This window comes from Alternaria atra (assembly GCF_907166805.1).
Source record: "Alternaria atra isolate CS162 genome assembly, contig: 21, whole genome shotgun sequence".
Lineage (NCBI taxonomy): Eukaryota > Fungi > Ascomycota > Dothideomycetes > Pleosporales > Pleosporaceae > Alternaria > Alternaria atra.
The window spans coordinates 6,645,191-6,666,099 of NW_025091319.1; the positions used below are offsets into that span (position 1 = coordinate 6,645,191).

The 20,909-nt window shown below is 50.4% G+C and overlaps 6 protein-coding genes across 6 annotated transcripts; 4 read left to right on the forward strand and 2 right to left on the reverse strand.

Annotated features, from left to right (window-relative positions):
* Positions 1 to 616: 616 nt before the first annotated feature.
* Positions 617 to 2,063, reverse strand: ALTATR162_LOCUS2667 (uncharacterized protein; the record flags this gene model as incomplete). Its single annotated transcript, XM_043310273.1, has 2 exons — positions 617 to 1,786; positions 1,899 to 2,063. The coding sequence occupies 2 exons, from the start codon at positions 2,061 to 2,063 to the stop codon at positions 617 to 619; spliced, it is 1,335 nt and encodes a 444-aa protein (XP_043166208.1).
* A 319-nt stretch (positions 2,064 to 2,382) lies between these two features.
* Positions 2,383 to 3,486, forward strand: ALTATR162_LOCUS2668 (uncharacterized protein; the record flags this gene model as incomplete). Its single annotated transcript, XM_043310274.1, has 1 exon — positions 2,383 to 3,486. One exon carries the CDS (start codon positions 2,383 to 2,385, stop codon positions 3,484 to 3,486), a length of 1,104 nt encoding a protein of 367 aa, XP_043166209.1.
* A 2,404-nt stretch (positions 3,487 to 5,890) lies between these two features.
* ALTATR162_LOCUS2669 (uncharacterized protein) lies at positions 5,891 to 7,147 on the forward strand (the record flags this gene model as incomplete). The annotated part of the gene is made up of 2 exons (XM_043310275.1): positions 5,891 to 6,297; positions 6,364 to 7,147. 2 exons carry the CDS (start codon positions 5,891 to 5,893, stop codon positions 7,145 to 7,147), a joined length of 1,191 nt encoding a protein of 396 aa, XP_043166210.1.
* A 1,749-nt stretch (positions 7,148 to 8,896) lies between these two features.
* Positions 8,897 to 10,695, forward strand: ALTATR162_LOCUS2670 (uncharacterized protein; the record flags this gene model as incomplete). Its single annotated transcript, XM_043310276.1, has 2 exons — positions 8,897 to 9,961; positions 10,021 to 10,695. 2 exons carry the CDS (start codon positions 8,897 to 8,899, stop codon positions 10,693 to 10,695), a joined length of 1,740 nt encoding a protein of 579 aa, XP_043166211.1.
* Positions 10,696 to 12,399: 1,704 nt separating this feature from the next.
* On the forward strand, positions 12,400 to 15,572 carry ALTATR162_LOCUS2671 (uncharacterized protein; the record flags this gene model as incomplete). The annotated part of the gene is made up of 3 exons (XM_043310277.1): positions 12,400 to 12,478; positions 13,266 to 13,377; positions 15,398 to 15,572. 3 exons carry the CDS (start codon positions 12,400 to 12,402, stop codon positions 15,570 to 15,572), a joined length of 366 nt encoding a protein of 121 aa, XP_043166212.1.
* Positions 15,573 to 16,376: 804 nt separating this feature from the next.
* On the reverse strand, positions 16,377 to 19,174 carry ALTATR162_LOCUS2672 (uncharacterized protein; the record flags this gene model as incomplete). Its single annotated transcript, XM_043310278.1, has 5 exons — positions 16,377 to 16,538; positions 16,600 to 16,830; positions 16,880 to 16,998; positions 18,461 to 18,611; positions 18,662 to 19,174. The coding sequence occupies 5 exons, from the start codon at positions 19,172 to 19,174 to the stop codon at positions 16,377 to 16,379; spliced, it is 1,176 nt and encodes a 391-aa protein (XP_043166213.1).
* Between the last annotated feature and the right edge of the window lie 1,735 nt (positions 19,175 to 20,909).

Here is a 20,909-nt window from a genome sequence, read left to right on the forward strand (position 1 = left end):
GTGCACTATGCAAAACTTTTAAGCCACATGAGAGTGGCAATGAGGACTTCGAGGAGAGTGAACCGCGCCACTGCCATGTTGTGATAATACGTCATTTTGAAAAGGGGCACAGCCGTTTTTATGAAAAGGAGTAGGGGTACAAGCGGTAGATGTTTGTACGTGTAAGAATATGCATGGAATATTTCTCTTCGTGGGAACAACATCTATTGTTGATATAACTCCCTCGTTTTAATCATGGAAGCGTAGATTTATCTTTTTTTTTGTGACATGCGAACGACATAAAAAAGTATCGTCGTCATTTTTGGAGAAAACGAGGATGACTAGCAAGAAGCACCTGTTTTTGATTTGGTTTGTGGCCATTTCCGAGACCAAGATATGAAAGTCGTGCGCTCGCTTTTAGTGATAGGTGGCTTGACGTGGAGTAGCCACATAGCGCCGACTTGGAGGAGTTTGAGAGAAGCGAAGACGAACCACCACCATGATCTGTACAGGAAATGATTTTGGAGAGATGGAATGGGATCCAGTTAATAGGAGGTAACAGTAGTATTAGCGTTGGATATTTATATAGACACCAAGATACACGGACCTATTGTCTTCCAACGACGACCATTACTACCTACAATTTACCCTGACTCTTCGCCATCTCCTCTTCCAAAATCATACCAACAGGCCCACCCCGACTTCCATCGCCAGCCCACTGCTCTTCAGGTATACGCTCAGCCGGCCACTCCCATCGACCCTTGAAGTCTTCTGGTGTCCTTCCTTCTATACACTCCACAATACTATCACCAATGACAGGCAAAAACTTAAAGCCATGTCCCGAACCACCCGTTGCCACAAACAAACCCTTGTACTTGGGATGATACGAGATCAAGAAATCGCCATCCCTCGTATCAGTATACCAGCAGATCTTCGATTTGGTGAACGGTCGCGAGGGTGCGGCGAGTGAAGGATGGATCGACGCGAGGAAGTCTCGGCATTGGCGCTGGCCTTCTACAGGAACTGCCTGCGATGGGTCATCGACGTGTGTGTATGGTAGTGAGATTGTGATTGTCTCGTTGGGGTCTTCTGACTCCGGGTTGGGAATTGTGGTCGGGTTGAGGTAGCCGTGGCCGTGACGCGCTACTTTGAGCAGCCCCTTGGAAGGCGGGATCATGAACAAGCCATGGGAGAGGTTCAGGATAGTCGGTCGCGTAGACATGTTCGCTTCCTCTTCCTTGGAGATGGGCATGTAGCACAGAGCTTGCCCAGTCGCTTTGCAGATGCCCCGCAGGTCGATGAGCGACGCTGTCCATGCGCCTGCCGCCAACATTGTCAGATCCGCCTTGAGCTCGCTCGAGTCGGTGAGGCGCACGCCGGAGACGGTGTTAGTTTTGTGATCGATCAACAGCTTCTTTACGGACTTTGTGACAAACTTCACTCTATTAAGCTTCTCCACCTTTTCCCTGAGCCACATCATAGCGCCCTCCGCGTCTGCCCAGCCTGAACTCCAGTTCACATATCCGGTGCTGCCATTACCCCATGGGTCTGTGCCTTCCAGACCACATGCATTTTGTATTTCTTCCGCTGAATTCAGCACCTCTACCTTGTCTGTCCCTATCGCGCGCACGTTTGCAAGCGATTCGGAAACGTACTTCTGTTCCGGGCCCCAAGCAGTTACGCATAGGCCGACCTCATGATAGTGTTCGGTCGCAAAGTCGGTCCGCCAGCGATTCTGCGCGATGGTGGCAAGGCGGGTATAGCGTGCAGCGGCGTAATCGGGACGGATGATTCGTGAAGTGTCGATCTATATGTTTTCGTTTGAGCGTTTGATCTTGGTTGAAAAGGTCGATTCCACTGGCGAGTGTATTGCTCTAAGGCAAGGTGTTGAAACAGTGTAGACTAGACGCTCTACTTACACTCGAACCATCAGGCGTAGGAAAGGGTTGACGGTCTACAATAGTAATTGAGGTGTCTTTGTACTGCGGGTTTTGACATAATGAATAAGCAGTGGAAAGTCCAAAGGCACCGCTGCCGACGATTAAGATAGATGAGGATGTCTCGGGAGACGCAGAAGAAGCCATTGCGCGCGAAGCCAAGACGTTTAGAAATACAATAACTGTGCAAAAGAAAAGAAACGAAAAGAAAAGGTGTCAAGAAAAGTCATCCTACATGAGTCCGAACGGTGTGCAAGTGCCAATGGTGGGCCGATATCGTTGTCTGAAGGGCGTGCGCCGGCTGGGCACGGTTGATACCTCGTGGCTGCAAGGAAGCTTTGACGCTACCGAGCGATTGGGTCGGCGCATCGAAAGATTTGAGGCTTCAATTTGATATTCGACAGCTTCACCAATTGCACCTCACCGTCACTCGCTACTCACTTGTTCTGCATCTGCTTGCATCGCGATGGCAAAGCTACCGAAGCCCCCGAAATCATTTCCTGTAAAGTCTGCGATACCGTCGAAGCCCACTATACCATTACGCAGACGAATACCCCGAGCGCAACTAGACACTGAACTACCGCTACGAGCTCCCGCCAACCAAACACCTGAACAAGCAGCGAAGAGAGTATGGGCGGCACGTCCAAAGTTATCAGATCTACAGCGCCTGTCGGATGAGGAGTTGAGGTCGGCACAACATCAGGCAAAACTACGGAGATGGAGACAATGGCCCATGTTCGGTGTCGGACTGATCGCATTTGGAATGGGCACATACGCGACCATGCTCTACACGTCTTTGACACAAGATCCCGACCTGAAAGACTTGCCAGAAGACCTCTCTGACCGCTTCGACAAAGAGGCCGAGGGCTATGACGAGAAAGTAGATACGTCTGAGATGCTGCTCTTCCTGACTAGGAAGCGCAAGAAGCTTACTGCCATGGCTAAGGGACATGTACTGGAGGTGGCCGTTGGTACGGGTAGGAACATACCTTACTACAAGACCAAGCAATGTGCGACAGTGACGCTGCTCGATTCAAGCGGGCCCATGCTGGCCGTTGCAAAGCGAAAGTGGAACGATACGCACAAAGAGTACTTTAGCCGTGTCTTCTTCAAGCAACAGTCCGCCATAGACCCGATAACGCCACCATATGGTGCCCAAGACGGATACGACACGGTGATACAGACAATGGGACTCTGCTCCACTCCCGAGCCCGTGAAGCTGCTGCAGAATCTAGAAGCATCGACCAATGAGAATGGACAAATCTTACTTCTAGAGCACGGCAAGTCGCATTACGAGTGGCTCAACAACATGCTAGACAAAACAGCTCCAGCTCATGCCGATGAACATGGTTGCTGGTGGAACAAAGACATCGGCAAGATTGTCGAAGAGAGTGGGTTGGAAGTCGTCGACATGAAACGCTACAATTTCGGCACGACCTGGTGGTTGCAGTTGAAGCCGAGGAAGGGCATGCGGCAAAGAGTGGCCGAGACCACCACATCTGAGGAGCCGCTCGCTGCACCAACCGGATCCCCGGTTACACAAAAGCCATGGTGGTCGCTGTGGAGATGATAATTCACCGTATCGCCTTCCCCACATTCACCACCATGGAGATGGCATCGAGATTGTGGAGTTGTGCCGCTATTACAGACAACGCGAGTTAAACTCACACTTCCCCAAGTTGCGGCGTTGTATCAGCGAACTTGGCTTTGTTGAACCGACGTCAACGTTACGCATATGGAGGGGAAGGACCCAATGCGGCAATTTCCAGATCGCGACCATCGTAACCTGGGATCAACAGCAGGTGAAGCGAGAAGAAGTGAGATCTGCGGTCGGGATCATGGGCATTTAGAGAATGGCGTCACAGCACTCTGGAACGCGACATGGCTCGCCCGAACTTTGTTCTGTCTTATCGTCCAGACATGCCTTGTATTTGCATGTGGGCTTGGGATCTGATATCTCATACCGTTGAATACGATGGGCTCACGCGTTGTAATCATCATGCCGAGCACTCTACCTCGTCGAGTCAGATAAAGATGCATGCCAGCGATGGACATGTCGTCGAGTGTGGGAACAAGCAAACAAACATGCATCTTCACCGTCTTTCACGGCTTTCCAACTTCCTCATCCAGTCCACACTTCGTCTGGGGAAGATACGTAGCGCATCCGTAAATCTGTTTGCCCACAGGACAAGTGCGGCGCCATACCTTCCAGTTCCCCACAAAAGGTGACGCTGTGCTGCACATGCAGACCGGACCTGGTTCCATGCGCCTGTCCACATTGGGGAAAGACATATGCGCGATCCCTGCGCAACCATCGGAAGTGATGGCAACTCGCGTGCGCAATGTTTGGGGGTGTGGTCGCAATGCGGAGTGGAGGCTGATGAAACAGATGTGCCAGAAGATCTAGAGCTCGGCATCATCATCACTGTGCTTTTTTCGTGCATTATGCCACCTTGATAACGATTGAACAAGCGGCAATCAAGCCACATGCTGTGAGAACGCTTTTTATCGTTCGCGTATTAACGTTGCCGAGGGTTGGCCGCATGCCAGTAGGAAAACTTCCGTTAAAGAAAAATTCGAGAAAAGTGTGCTCACCGCCCTGGGGCATCCTGGTTCCAGCGTTAAGGCTAAATCCACTTTGTATGCTAGGCGAAACCTCAGAACAGGGATGTCTCCGCTCTGGAACAAGATGATATGCACACTGCATCAGATCATGGAAAGCGTCCGTCCACTCGCATCGTGGCCGTTTGACTGCTTGGAGTACGGAGGATATTATGGCGGTCAGCTTGCGGGACAACTGTGACGACCCGCCCAATTGCAGGTGCGAAGGATGCGCGTTGCTCTAACGAGACATGCTGAGCATGAGGTTACTTGCGGGAAATCCGTCTCAGGGCCATGGGCGTTGGTATCGTTGGCGGAGGTTTATCGGCAAGGAAGCATCCTTACAAGCATCGTCTAGCATGTGCCACTTTATTGTGCGCTCGGGGCAAGATGTATAGAGATCCAAGTGCGGTGTTCACTGTTCCGGGCTCCGCTGAGACCATCCAGTGCCCGAAGCTTGACACGGGCAGAGGTGCAAGACACAGACAGCCCAGACTCGCAGAAGGATTGGATTGGGCAGGATAGCGAAGCCTGTACAAGACGTTGGAGCAGGCAGCCGAATAGCCATACCCTGAAATGCGTCCGGCGAGTATCTACTCTACAAGACCTTACCGGGTGGTACATGCAGGTAGCCACGGCATGTTGATAGGAGCGTTAGGCTCTAGCCCCTGGCCAACAAAGCAAAAACGGGCTCTAAAAGTAGTATGCTGTCATAACCAAAGAGGCGATCCCTGGATACATTCACCCTACTAAACGCACGGTCTCTTACCGGAGCCTAGTCGCTCCTTCTTCACTGTGTGCTCCACTACGCCTCCGTTCTTTCCCTCGTCGCATCCCCTCTTCCTCACCACCCCTCGAACTACATCAGGGCCCGACATCAACTGTCCTGTCCTATTCCGTTTACTCTTGCTTCTCACTGTTTCTGATTCCTGATTACCGTGGTGTTGCAGCTGCACTTAATTGTGTTGCAATAGTTATTGGTTCGAGCTTGAGGCAACCAGTCGCCTTCGCCGAGTTACGTATTCACTGCCTTCAGGAGGCGAGCCGCGTAGCTGCGACAGGACGGGTGCCACCCAGCGTTCAACACCATCAAACATCCCTCTCCGAATAATCGGGCGCCCTTTCGACGCCAAAAGCTGCAGTGCAGACAGAAGCGTCGCACGCTACCTTGCATACTCGGCGGCAGCGTTGGTGGTATAGGCTGCATTGCATTCCTACCGGACCAATCGACGACCCTGGCATTCTCCCAGTAACAAAACACTTTTGGCTGCACATTCTCTGTCAGCCTCAATAATTCACTTCTCCCTTGGAAGTCTCCCTTCCTCCTTCCCCTCTACTTGAGCGACGTTTGCGACTGCGTCGCCGCCCCCAAGATGCCCTACAACACCCGCCGGAAGTCGCTGTCGCTGCCGTCACTCGGCATACAGCTGCCAGGAGGACCGCGACCCGCGCGCTCACCGCCTTCGACAAGCGACGGTCAGCACGCCGCGAAGAAACAGAAACGCTCACATTCCGGCTCACTCTCGTCAGCGCTACCATCACCATCGCGCCCCTCATCACTGCGTACCGATGAACAGCGACCCAAAAGCTCAGGCCGACTGGCGGACACCCCGCCACCTTCACCTGGCGGCGAGTCTGGGACGACAAAGATCGACACCCAAGGCATCGACGATGAAATCGTGGTTGGCGTTATCGAACAGCTCCAGAAGACAGGCAACCGTCCCCACCTACTAAAAGAACTCGCCCTCGTTCTATCGCCTATTATCCCCATTGTTGAGAGGTATGTACCAAACCCCCCGAAGCATCAAAGCTTGGCCAATAGTTTGCTCATGCTGACGTACGGTAGCTCCGCAAACCCAGCTGCCATCATCTCGTCACGCTTAGCCACCTACTTGAAGCGCAATTGGACAGCTCTGTCGAGATGTCCCCTCGACAAGAAGCTCGTTGGTACTCACCCCAAGCGCGTCTACTACTTCCTCTCCACCTGCCCGCATCAACCTATTCCAGCCGACGGAGGTAGCGCCGCCATCGCACCACGCATCGTCACCCCGTCGCTCTCGTCTGGGACCTCGGACGAAGAGGACATGGATGCGAGATCAAGAGGTCGTATGTCGCCGTCGCCAGAGCTAGATCTGTCCGACTACGACAGCGTCAACAGCGACCCCTTCTCCAACCAGAGCCACCCACCTACGACTGCAAACATCTCGCACAACCGTCGGGCCCAATCGCCGCCTTTAGAAAAGGACGAGCGCGAGTTCACTCAGACTGCGTCATTTCTCCAGCAACGTCGCATGAGCCAGGAGGCCGAGCGCGAACGATCTGTCAGCGTATCCGCTGAGTCAACACAACATAGCGACGTCAAGATGGAAGAAGTCGCCGTCTCTGTCGAGGAGACTGTAGAGAGCGCTGCACTCAAGGACTCGGAGGCCGCAGCAGCACTCTTTGGTCAGATGGACCATCTCATGGCTTTCCAGAGCAGCCCTGCGCTGAAACCAACTCTCCACATCGAAATGCCTCCACCATCGCTCAAGCGCAAATCGGTAAAACTTGAGCTCGACGACGACTGGATCATGAAGAGCCCGGAGCTTATTGATCTTGACGAGCTTGATGATCTTTTTGGCGGCTACTAAGTCGCCTGTCCTTTTCTCACTATTTCTCTCCGTCTATGACATTTACGATTCTCTTGGGGCACGTCTCTCATCTATTCCTCCTCTATCTATTGTATTCTCTCCTCTTGTCGTTTCGTCATAGCGTATGTCCTAGATGGATTCCATTTTGCCGCTCGCGCTGCACTATACACTCTAGGGATGTTGGTTTATCGCATGGAGTTCTTGAGATGTGGGTGTCTAGGAAGGAATTCTGTACGATAACTGTAGAGTGTAGTTGTGCGATTACCAGCCAAGGGATCTGGCTGAGGCGCTGGATTGTTACTCGGCGCATGATTGCGCGGATCTGCGACTAGGTGTTGGTCAACATTTACCAGAACGTTGCCGTCGCTTTTTGCGCGACGGAGAATGAACTGAAAGGAAACGGGAACTACTAGATAAAAGTTCTTGAAATTGAAAAACAGTTGATATCCCCTCCAAACAATTGATGGTCCTGTCAAAACAAGCTCTCAAAATGTCCGTGATGTCGGCAATCTCGATTGTTGCCGACGATTGTTGGTGGGCCGGGTTGTCCCTTACCACCACGTACCTTTTCCCTCACCGCCCGAGTCGCACGCTTCCTGCACCTAACACTACACCTGGCATTGCTCTAACGCATAACAGAGTGGAAAATTGGGCCTTCACCGGCAGGGCTGCCTGCGCCCAATGCGGCTCCATGCGATCCAACGCATCCTAGTCTCAGAAAGGAAGTGAGCTCGAGCTTGGCGCTGCGTTGTTGAAGAAGTTGCGGTCGAGCGCGATGTGCTGGAGAACAGCCTCACTTTCGATGCAACGCGCGCACACTTGGGCACCAGCGGGGTAAAACGAGTAAATCTTTGCAGACTGCTTCAGCTATTCTCTCATCAGCCTGGTAATAATCAACAATCCCGAGGGGTAATCGCATGTTCGCAGACAAGAGGCTGGGTAAGCGAGTCCAATGACTTGGGCACCCCCAGCCTACAGCAAAGCTTTGAAGCCGACGCCCAACCACTCGACGTAAGAGTGCGCTGTGCGCTGCGCGACACGTCCGCCCCATTTCCTTTCCCATCATATTGACCATCCGACCCCCTCCATTTCACGAATTCTTGTGCCCTGCGTCAAAGTGCTTGCTGCAGGTTCCCGAGGCTGATGAGGTTATCGGCTGCCTCGCTTACTCCCGCCCATCAAGTTTGAAGAGTTGGAACACGGAAGAGCTGGAAATTGTGAATAGCGGAGGCTAGGGATCCGCGACACCCTCATCTGCCTGCTCATCAGAGGTGCCATCGTTGCCAGACGAAGCGCGTCTTTCCGGCGTCTTTCCAAGTGGTATACGAAAGGCCATTCGCGGACATAACACCAAGGCTGCCAGCAACACAACACCAGCAGAGTGGATAGTCGACACGTGGATAAACAGCAACCGGGTTAGCCGCATTGCCAGTCACCAAACCTCGCCGCGGGCGCAAAAAGCTCACCCATATTGACGTAGCCCGTTCTAATTCCCCTTGGACTTGGGTTGCGTCCGCTCCACGACAACAATTGCCCTTTTCAAAGGCACATCAAGAAAGAGCAAAGCATCTCAAGAAAAGAATGTCTGTAGCACTATCTCGAGCGCGGAGCAGAAGTCGGGCGCCCAGCACCAGAGCGCCTCTCACACCAGCACCCATCGTTGTGGATGTTCCGCGAAGTGGGGCTAAGTCACCGCTCATTATTGATGTACCAGTACAACCCCGCGCAAGAAGCAGAAGCGTGCGTAGCATGCGCGAACCGATGGTCGATGCACCGGGACTCAGTGGTGGAAGGGGCATGTTCAAGAGGTTGATTGTTGCATGTGACGGAACCTGGCTAAACTCAGATGATGGAACCAAGAACGGGACTCTTTCCATCCCAAGTAACATCACTCGGATATCAAGAGCCATCAAGGCGGTCAGCCAGGATGGCATCCAGCAAATTGTGAACTATCACCAGGGAATTGGGACCGAAGGTGGAAAACTCTCTCGCTTAGTTGGGGGCGCCACAGGCAAAGGCCTCAGCGAGGATGTTCGAGAAGCCTACTCATTCCTTGCCAACAACTATCACCCAGGAGACGAGATTTTCTTGCTAGGGTTCTCAAGAGGCGCGTTTACTGCGCGTAGTATCGCAGGCTTGATCGGAGAGATTGGGCTTCTCACAAAGAAGGGCTTGAATACCCTACCAGAAGTGTACGAAGATGTTCAAAACCGGCGGAACCCCGACTATCGCCCAAAACATGAGGACGTACCATTTCCCCGGAAACCAAGCGCAGATGACCCACGATACGCAGAAGAACTAGAGCGCAGAGGACTGACCAGACTCGACATTCCTATCAAATGCATAGCGGTGTGGGACACGGTTGGCAGTCTTGGCATACCCCGGATTGGCAAGCTGCAACGCCTGGGGCTGCAAATGAAGCAGTCAAAGGCAACAACTTTCTATGACACCAAGCTCTCCAACTGCATCGAAAATGCATTTCAAGCGCTTGCCCTGGATGAGAATCGGTCATCGTTTTCCCCTGCTGTCTGGGAAAAGCCCGAGGGCAACCGTACGACCCTCCGCCAAGTATGGTTCCCTGGTGCGCATGCCAATGTAGGCGGTGGTTACGATGACATGCAAATCGCGAATATTAGTCTTGCGTGGATGATGAGTCAACTCGAGCCATTCCTGGATTTACGGTCTGAATATCTTTTCGAACAAGACGATCTGAATGAGAAGTATTACAAAAAGGAGGAAGGCGCCATCAGACCGTGGAGTTTTGGCAAAATCTATAATGAGCTGAAGGGTGCCTTTGCGTTGGGTGGCAGTACTGTAAGTCTTGGTGCCCAGTGGCTTCAAGGTCGACACACGTGTACTAACAGAAACAACAGGCACGCAGACCAGGTCAATACACGTCAGTAGATCCCTTCTCAGGCCGGGCAACAGACCGCCCCCTCCGCCAAACAAACGAATACATCCACCCCTCAGTACGCACACGTTACCGTCTCGAAGGCCCCGGGATCCAAGACCGCGGTCTCTACGAAGCCCGCGCTCTAACAGACAGCTACAAACTCGTTGTCGACTACGGCACCAACAACTCGCGAGCCGGCGACGCCGAAGTCTACTGGAAAATCAAATGGAGAGACACCATGGCTGTTAAAGTGCTTCCCGAAGCCCCATTATGGCGCCTAGAACGTGAACTCGCCAAACGCGATCCAGCCACATACGACTACATCAAGAAACCCCCCGCAACGACTTCAACGCGGAGTAAACGCAGGACTGCACGGCCCCTATCAGCGGATTTCTCGGCTAGTAAAGTTGGGGGTGGACTTGCTAGTCCTACGTCAACGAGGAAGACGAGGAGGGATACGTTTTCTCCTAGATCGACGTTTCCAGCGGAGGATCGGGGGCCCCCACCGAGACGAAGCAATACCAAGGTTGAGCGGCCGAGGAGTAGGAGTCGGGCGAGGAGTGTGGAGTTTGCTAGTGATCGGGAGACGGATATTAGGGAGAGTATGCCCCACCGGAGAGAGAAGGATAAGGCGTGGTGGGAAGGGAGGCGGTAGCAGCGATGAAAAGTTGTTTGAGCAAGCGCGTATTTTTTTTTTTACTTATCATAGATGATTGACGTCGGCTTCATATAGGCAGAGTTGGATATATGCAGATACCCTTTAGATGTAATAAGATTTTTATAACAAACCATTCACGGACAGCGCACGCAACGAGATACTCAGGCGCGATTGCCAACACAAACAACCCGATCTCAGTAAAAAGCACCGAGTAAAGGAATGAGCCTTCCGTAGGTACATTCAAATGCAGTGCGCTCCACGTGCATATGATGGTCGTCGAGATGCAAGTAAACAGTAGTGATGACATGCCGCGCGTTACCGGCTCGCTGACCCAACCAAGACTGTTGGGGCCTTGTGTAGTCATGGTACCGTTCGGATGTCGCGTGGCAGTTACTCGCGGGCACTAGCAAATTCCCATGGATTAAAAAAAGTATGCTACATATAAACAAACCATACATCTGGCGAGAACAGGATCTTTATAAGACAGCATGTGGTGCGGCGAAGCGATGCGTGTTGTGCAGTAGAGTGCTGAAGGCTGAAGCTGAAGGCAGAAATAAGTGGCTGTGCCAAGTCGTGATGACAATCAAGATCATTTTCATGCTTTGACGACTTTTGGTACTTTCAACAAGATGGGAATATCTCGCCTCTATCCTTATACAACGACCGACAGATGGATCAAGGTGGATGATCTGCTGCACATCAGGCGTACGGTGATACCCACAGATCTCCTTTGTTGGACCCTTGGTGATGAGGCTCGATCTGCTGAGGGGACCCTGGCCAGTCTGTTCCGTCAGCAGTTTCATTGAGCAATGGGCGGACCGACTGCATTGATGGAAGATGGTAATTTCTCCAACATGAGTATGATGATGCCAAACATGATGTGATGTGGTGTTTGCGGCGGGCTTGCAGGAGGCTGGGCTCAGAGCTGATGTGAGTGGCCATAGAAAGTCGATGATCGCCATCCCTCGGGAAACCAAATTGTTTTCGTGTCCGGAAGGCGCTATTGGATACTGCATCAAAGGACACGCAAGTCCATCATCGTGTTTCTTGCAGGATTCACCGAACCCACAGCTTTAGAAGATGCGAGAAAAGTCTTACTGCAAAGAACGAGGACAAGACAGAATACGAAGAGCGCATTGATGATGGCCTCGGAGCAATAATCTGTTGCGGAGCTAGAATGTTATATTTAGGGTTGCATTGCCCTAGCGCTAGTGTCGGCCCCTGGTGTGTCCCATTCGCCGCCGCCGCCGCCGCTGGGCTGCGCTTTGCTACTACGCTGAGACCACCATCCACCCTATCCAGCTGCTCTCCTTTCGCGTCCACCGTTGAGCAAAACCATCAATCGCTTTATCGCTACCTGCAACTCCCCACCCCTCTCACCCTTCGCCAGTCGCTCGTTTTATCGGACGGAGGAGTGTTAGTAATATCCATCGTCTACGTTGCGTAATTAAGTCGCTTGTGTCGCGTCGCCTCTCGCTCTACTCCCGTCCCGCCTTGTTGACACCCACCCGAGTTGCACAATCCCCCCGGATCCACGAGGACTTTTCCGCCCACCAAACGAGCTTTTACGCCCGACTTACTCTATTTGGAGCCTGTTGCTTTCAAGTTTAAAGGGATACTTTTCGTTGGCATCATTTGGACAAGATGAGGCCGTCTCAGATCCTCGCTGCCGTCGTGGCCATGTCGTCAGTCACGCACGCCATGAACGTCAAGCACGCATTCGACAACATCCATGGATTGACCGATGTCAAGAATGTGCTTCTTGGACGCCAAGATAACAGTATGTGTGATATTCTCGGATCGAATGGATTAGGTACTGATGCCATGGTTTAGACAACAACAACAATAACAACAACGACAACGCCTCCTCAGACGCACCCGCCAGCACACAGCCCGCCCGAACATCTGCGGCGAGACCGACCGCAACCGGCGATAACAACAACAACAATGACAACAATGACAACAATGACAACAACGACAACAACAACAACAGCAGCGGTGACAACGCCTCCAACACCGCAAAGGAAACAGCAAGCGGCACACAGAAGCCTTCGGGCTCCAGGACAACCGGCAAAGGCTCAAAGTCTACCAGCTTCGACGCCCGATTACCCGCCGGAGGCCTCACAATGGTGACCCCCAACGCCCTCGCCGGAACGCAATTCTACAAAGTTGGCGACTGGGTAACTTTTGCCTGGAACTACACCTCCCTCTCCGTGACACCCACGGCCATTGACGTCCTCGCCTCGTGCACCGCCAACCAAGCCACCTACACCATCGCCGTCAACATGTCCGCCAAGCAGACAGAAGTCCTCTGGGACACCAAGAAGACGCCAGAGGGTCAGGCTCCCTTCCTGACGGAGAACTACAAGCTGCTCATCTACGACTCGGACCTCAGTGCTACTGCGGCGCCGAGGGCGGGTTATCTAGGTGCTTTCAGTGGTTTCACTTTTGGCATGTACTTGCCGCAGGAGTACATTTCTCTCAAAGGTAAGCTTTTTTCATATATCTCCAATTCCCGATTTCTTACTTTAGTACGGAGAGCATGTTTGCTAACTAGTGTCTTTTAGATGGATACACATGCCCCAACTGCAACGGCGCTCTCTCCCTCACCGAGAAAATGACTCTCGGAACCATGCTCTTGACTACCGGAACTACACTCGGCTCCATGCTTTACTTTACGTACCAGTTTGGTATCTGGTAGATGAAGAAAGCTTCGCATGTACGATACGCAAATTACAAGAAAAAACGTCAAGACTCGCACGCTTCACCGCGGTTACGATAACGGCATTTATTTACATTCCTTCACATCTGTCCATATTTTTCACTCCTTATAAAAAGATCTGGCGCTTCTGGCGGAAGGTATATACGGAGCATGTTTACAATCCTTTCTGGGGCATATGGGACATCTGGTGTTTTGGGAGTTCTATGTGAGGGGTTTGATTGGGAAGTGGAAAGATAGTGTTTGTGTTGCTTGGAATGAGACGACAATATAGTAGTAATACTTGGACTGTTTTCGGCAAGATGTGGATGGATGTGGAAGGTCATGTTTGATATGATGGGGATATATTGGCACATTAGCATCCTCATCCGATTCAAAGGAGAGAAAACATAAGGAAAACAACTTGTTAAGCACCCCAATATCAGATTATGCACGTGAAAGTGGTTGGTGAATTGTTCAAACCCATGGAGACTTTGACCTAAGACAACATAGTGACCCCGGCAGAGAGAAGACGACTAGCTCCCTGACATCTCCGACCTCCGACCTCCACGACACTCTACTCTACGCCTCCAGTAGCCTCGTCCAATAGGATGTGGAGGCATGTAATCATGACAGGACAGACTGCAGCCGCCGAGCAATAAGCATGCATGTTATCGGTGAGCGCGATGGCGGAGTCTCAGCCTCGTCCGAAGGTTCCATGCCTCCAAAGACACGGCTCCGACATATAAGGTAATCTTGAAGTCCATGTACGAGCTCTCTTCTTCCAACCCTATCTTCAACAATCAATTCTTTCCAAGTCCTTTCACCACAAGATACTCTCCTCAATCAAGTTCTGCACCACCCCAAATCTCTGCTTCACAAAATCATCACTACTACGCCTCTGGGCGTTCGGGTCGAGCACCCTCACCCATCCGCCTACTCCCCAGACAGCCTTGGGCGAAGGCCAGTGTAGTCTTCGCCTTTACGACTTTTTATTTCCCTTCCGTCACATTGTACTTCGTCATTCTCGAGATTTGGACTCTCTTGCGACGTTTCAGTTTCTTCTTTCAGCCCGTTTGCTTTCGAATTGAATATCAATCCAGTTATACACGCTCCATACCTTACCAGGGATACTACTCTCGCCAACGAATTACCACCCCCGTTATTTGACGACAACAACAATTCGTCTACACTCGACGAACAGTCAAATTCGAATACGCCTACTACTTTGAGAAGTAGTCTCGACAATAGCTTCCCATCGACCCCGCCGGCTCCAAGACAATCAACACGCCCCGAAGACAGCAATAGCAACAACAACAACAAGACAGAAAAGACACACGAGTTATCTTGTAGCTTCTGCAACGGTACCTTCAAAAGGCATTGCGACCTCAAGTATGTACCAACACCTCCCTCAATGATGCGCCATCTAACTTCATCTCAAAAGCGACCACATCAATAGGAAGCACCAACGACGCCACAAGTGCACCGTGACCGGCTGTCAAAGAACTTTCAGTCTCCGAGCAGATCTAACCCGCCACATCAAGACACATCGAGCGGTACAAGAACGCTTTCCCTGCCAAGCTCCAGGCTGTCAAAAATCTTTCACGCGATACGATAACTTACTAAAACACCTTAAGAAGCATTCCTGCTGAATCTTTGAGCCTCGTCAACTGTACGACCGATTCCTCAAAACAAAAAAACGACATAAATCACAAAAATACACCTAAACTGAATCAACCTATTAAAAAAAGCGTCCTTTGCCGTTACCAAACTAAGAGTCGAACTTATTACACGTGGAGTCTCCTTATGGAGCTCTACACAACACCAGAAAGGGGATAACAACTCAGCGCAAGATTTTCTAGGCGTCTCGGCCGATCTTTTTGGCTTACGCCACCACGGCCAAAAGATATTTCATCTTCCCTGGGAGCAAATCTCCACCCGCCCCTATGGGAAGAGCCACCACAATGGCTTACCCGCGAGAATCCACACAACACCCTATAGAGAAAAGGTTGCAGCACAGAATTCTCTAGTCACCTCGACTTTGTTGTTCCCAACGGTTATGAACCCCGGTTTCATTACCCATCTCGACACGGTTTATTCTCCAAACGCGAAAACTGCAGATTTTGATATGCTTAAGAGTCCACTTAAGGATATTGAGATTGAGGAATTCTCCTAGTAATGAGCACATATTAGTTAGTGTTATCCATTCCATTGACCTTAATCATGTACTCGATGCTTAGATATGCTTGTCTCAGACGTAGTACCTTCCTTGTCTCTGGTACAGTCTGCCCTCTACGAACGTCATTGATGACATCAATAGTCACCATTGACTCCAACGTTCACAATCATACATGACTACACATAGATTACGATCAGGTTTGCAGAACTATATGACTTTTTGAATCAAATTCTCGGATATCCCATACTAATTTCTCTCACCTCTAAACCTCAGGTATCTCACCATCTCTCTCACCTCATCTAAACTTCTTGTACACGTACTTATCATATCTTAACTCTCCCATCAAGGAAGAACCAGGACACATAGCCTAATAGTAAAGAGTCCGCACACGTTGGCCTAGCGTCGCCCAGCACTCATTCGCATGAATGTGATAGTCGGGTGTACACTGGGTAGCAGAATACGTAATAATTCGTTCGCCTGGCGGTCGTAATGCGGGAAATGCTAGTTCGGGTCTTCCTGTGTTCATTAGTTTTTACGTTTTGTTAACAATAGAGACTAGGGTTGTGGAGAGGTAAAGTTGGGCAGTCTGGAATATAGCGATTGCGGAAGGATACTATATGGGTTGAGAGTAAGAGCAGACTGGAGAAGTGATAGGAACATTCTAGTCTTTGCCACGGACAAGCAAAGAGATATAGGTACCAGGAAGATCTTAGCCATGCAACGTTTGTTCTAACTATAATCAGAGGGACATCTTTTACAGTAATGGAAACACCGTGCTAGCTTCGCATCTCTGCCTAATGACTAGTGCCAGTCACAGCGTTGGTTGACATAATTCCATTCAAACGCCTGCAGTATGCCATAGAAATGGACTAACGCGCCAAGAACTACAGTTATGTGGAATATCTGGTGGGATGCGCCCCAGATATCGAATCTCCTAGGTTTTAGGGACTCTGGGAAATGGGTCTATCTTGCGCGTTAGCAGTGGTACCAAGTGTATGAGACAATACAAGCACGAGAACCATACCGCGTAGAATCCAACACCAATTAGTATCAAGAACCCTTCGAGATAATAATAACGTAGCCCAGCTTGCTTGTCTAATTGATCGTATGGAAAGATGCTGGCTGCATGAAGTATTGGTGCGAAAGCTGACAGACCCGTCGCAACAAATGTTGAAAGACGAAGTGTCTTCCATCTCATACTTTGGAGCCGAGGATTGATAACGACAAAACCCGTTAACGCTCCTAGTGTGATAATCTAGAAAAGAAGTTAGGCCAACTCGGGGCTGGGATCGCCGGGTACTTACCATCGTCCAATATAGTTTCTGGAGGTTTGGCTCACAGTAAAAGCCAATATAGATACCAGAGACGAAAGAACCAAGGATCTGGAAGACAATAGCGACATAGTCGAGACGACCCCAAAGATCTGCATATCGTTCAGAATGACAAATGAGTGTGTGATATGCAGATGAGATGCCAAAACAGAGGACAGAAGTCGTCAGGTATACATGGAAGACCAGTTTATCCGCTCCTGATGCGTGAGGAAAACGCGAAGTGAAGTATCTTCCAAAGGAGTAATTTCCAAAAAGTGCTAAAGCCGCCAGAAGAAGATGCGAGTAGATATTTACGGTCTCGTTGTGGAGGTAGGTCAAACTCCGGATGCAAAGCCGTATTGAGTGCGTTACGGGTCGGTATCCCGTAAGGATATATGCGTTGTGTGCATACCACGGCGGTACCTGGTCACTGCCATGGAGCTTAGGTGCTGTACCAGGAGGCATCAATTCTCTTCTGACGTTGTCTATCTCGATACGCGGGGCAGGGCTGTCGAAACCTTTAGCCGCCGGCGGAGACCGCTGAGAAAGTGGCATAGGTGGCACACAAGTTCTTAGGCGAGGCAGTATAAGACGCGGTGTCGCAACGAAAAAAAAAGCAGTACTACGACGTGGAGCAGGAAAGGGAAAGCAAGAGAAGTGATATTGCAGCGATGAAAAAGTGAGAGGGAAGCTGACCGTGTGCTCTCTCCAGGCGGACAACTATCGGAAATGGCCCCCAATAATAGACACTTGAGTATTTCGTATCCATGCGGCGCTCGCACGAGACACCCGCATGAGATGTACAACTTGCCACAAATTTCCATGCTGACCAATGCCACAGCTCGAAGGCTGGCTTCTGCGACGCAGGTGGAGCCGGTGATTGGATATGTTCTCGGAACGAGATTTACGATTTACTACAGTATATACTAGGGAACGTCACAACCACTCACTACTCCTACCGAGTGTAGGTTAGCCTCCAGCCTCTGATTTGATATGCCATCTCGCTAACCTTTTATAGTCAGTCGATATACCGCACCGCATCGCCATGTCTTCCTTCTCCATTATCGCCGCCGAGGACATCAATATTGGTCGTGATGCGGGACATGCAAGTTCGAAACTTGCTGTGTCCAGTTGCCTTTTCTTTTTGTCGTTGTTGCGATTGTGAGGTAGACCGTAGCGGTTGAGTTGGTGATCGAGAAGGGACAGCATATACGTTAAGGGTGAGAGAAGGTTTGAGGGAATACCTCTAGTTAGACACGTGGGTCTTCAAGACTACTGACAGCGCTGATTCACGTAGTTCCACTCCATCGCGCTCATAACACCGTAATAATGAGCCGCGGCGCTTAGCACGATGAAGAGGTGGAACAATTGATGCGATGCGCCGCAAATATCGTATCTCTTCGGCCTACAAGACTCTGGGAAGTGAGTCTGTCACATATGTTAGCTGCCGCTTCGTTTCTAGACAAGGACGTGGTGATGAGCATGATATTCTTACCGCATAGAACCACACCCCTATCATTATCAAAACACCCTCAAGATAATAATACCGCAGCCCAGTCTGCCTGTCAAACTGACTATAAGGAAAGAGTAACGCGCCATGGAAGATGGGTGCAAACGCCGAAAAGCCCGTAGCGACAAAAGCCGATAGGCGTAAAGTTTTCCATCTTGGGCCATGAAGGCTAGGGTTAATGACTGTAGTCGCCGTCAATGTCCCCAGAGTAACGATCTGAAGAATTGAATTAGTCACTATATCACCGCATACCTTTGTATACATACCATAGACCAATACAGCTTCTGCAACCCCGGTTCACAATAGAAACCAAAATAAATCCCTGGCACGAAACTCCCCACAATCTGCACAATGATCGCCACATAATCCAGTCTTACCCACAAACTATGGTAAGCTTCCGAGTGGCATATCAGTGTATGATACACAGCTGAGGTACCAAAGCAAATCACAGAGGTAGTTAGGAAGATACGGAAAACGAGTTCGTCGGTCCAGGACGCTTTGGGGAATCGCGCGGTGAAGTAACGATCGAAAGAGTAGCTGGTTAGAAGGACGATTACGGCGGGGATGAGGTGTGAGTAGATGTTGACCGTTTCGTTGTGCACGTATGATAAGCTGCGGATGCAGAGGGATATTGATTTTGTTACAGGGCGATAGCCGGTGGTGATGGAGGCGTTATGCGCGTACCAGGATGGGACTTCATGGGCGTCGTGGAGTTTTACTGATGTGTCGAGTCGCGATGGTTCTTTGGGTAGTGAGCTGGTAGAGTTGTGAGTGGACATGTCCGACGTGGAAGTCATCGACAACTGATGTTGGAGCGACCGGAAATTAGAAATTATGGATTAGATGACAGAAAGAGGACGGAGGCGATGGAAAAGATGAGAGAAAACATCAGAGGAGTTAAATCGGCGATAAAGATGCGAATCTTCGGCAAATAAATCCGTCAATCATTCGCTATATCATCGCGTCGCTTGAGTCAGCGCGTGGGTGGTCCGTTGGTCGCGCGGACAAATTGGCTAAAGTACTCAGCGCACACATTTCGACAACACAAGCACAGAGTTGCTCTTTTCTTTAGAGCCAACAGTTGGGTGTGATGGTGATGGCGATGGTAGCTACGGAATTGCGCAGTTAGGAGTTTTACTAGGCATGACGTAAGGGACATTGGTGAGTTGTTGGGCACCGGATCACGTGTTGGTACTTAAAATTATCTAGGCTTATTAGAGCGGACGTGCTTGGCACACACCGATTGTACATGTACTCCCGCATCGGACTAGTCAGTACGAGAGATGTTCTATTGCGTTGACGAATCATGACTATTGCAGCTGCGGTCTACTTTACTGCGCGATCCGGCAGCGCTAGGAGCCATGGAGAACAGACTGAGCTGCAAGATAGGTAGCGCGCCGCAGCATCCAAAATACCTGCAGCAGATCATCCAACTACAGTTCTATATTATGTCCTTATTACCAAACTTGTAACTTTTCGAACAGCACAATGGCTGCGAAATACTTGCCTGCTATTCCGCCTAGCGGACTGCAACCGTCGATATACTACGCCAAATCAGCCGTAATAAAGTTAGCAACAGGTCTTCTCCAAGTGCATAGTGCATTTCATTTCAAGCAACCAGAGCCATTTGCTTCGAGGACTAGGACTGAACATACCGCGTTGCACCAACTACATTAGTTCACCTCCGCCATAGTATAGAGTTTACCCCGCTGACACATTACAGTCAATCGAAGTATCATCCCGTCCTCATGTCTTCTTCCACCGCCACTGCAACCGAGCAGGTTAATATAGACACCTTGCTGCCCACATACCTCCGACCACGACACGCCTACATCCTCGTCCGCCCAACAACCGCACGAATCTCCCAAGGACCAGCAATAATAGAACCACGCCTGGTATAAAGGATTAACACACTTACGTTATTAAGAACGACAGAGTCATCGGACTAGTCATCGCCGTTGTTGTAATCGTCGTCACTGTCATCAGAATCGTCGTTGGCGTCGTTATTACAGTGGCCAGATAGGTTACAAAGGGGGTGTTGTTCGGAGTCACAAGCAGCGCCTAATCTGTGCAGTATAAAAAGCTGTATCTAAGGGAATATGAGAAGTTATCAGGTACTACAAAGAATCTCTTGCGGAACGAAGTAGATTTTACTGTTGATGACATAGACGAGGGAAAGAGAGAAATATACCCTATTATAAGCGAATTGCATCTGGATACAGCCATATTGCATTAGTGCCGTCTCTGAAAGTGAGCATTCGTGTTGTGATCTTTAGAAGTTACGCCTGCGGACGAAGGTACAATGGACCTGCCTACTTGAGTGTAGCTTACTTGAGAGGTCTCCTTCCATTCTCACCAAAAGCCAAGAAAGCGATGGCAAAAGCCAAGGGATATTTGTCTTGGCTTATGCTGCATGGAGCTTAGCTGGAGCTCCTCCAGTCTCAGGAACTGGCAATTCAAGGCTGTCAGGTAGTATATGAACTCCTCGAAGGGAGCAGAAAATCATGAAGGAAG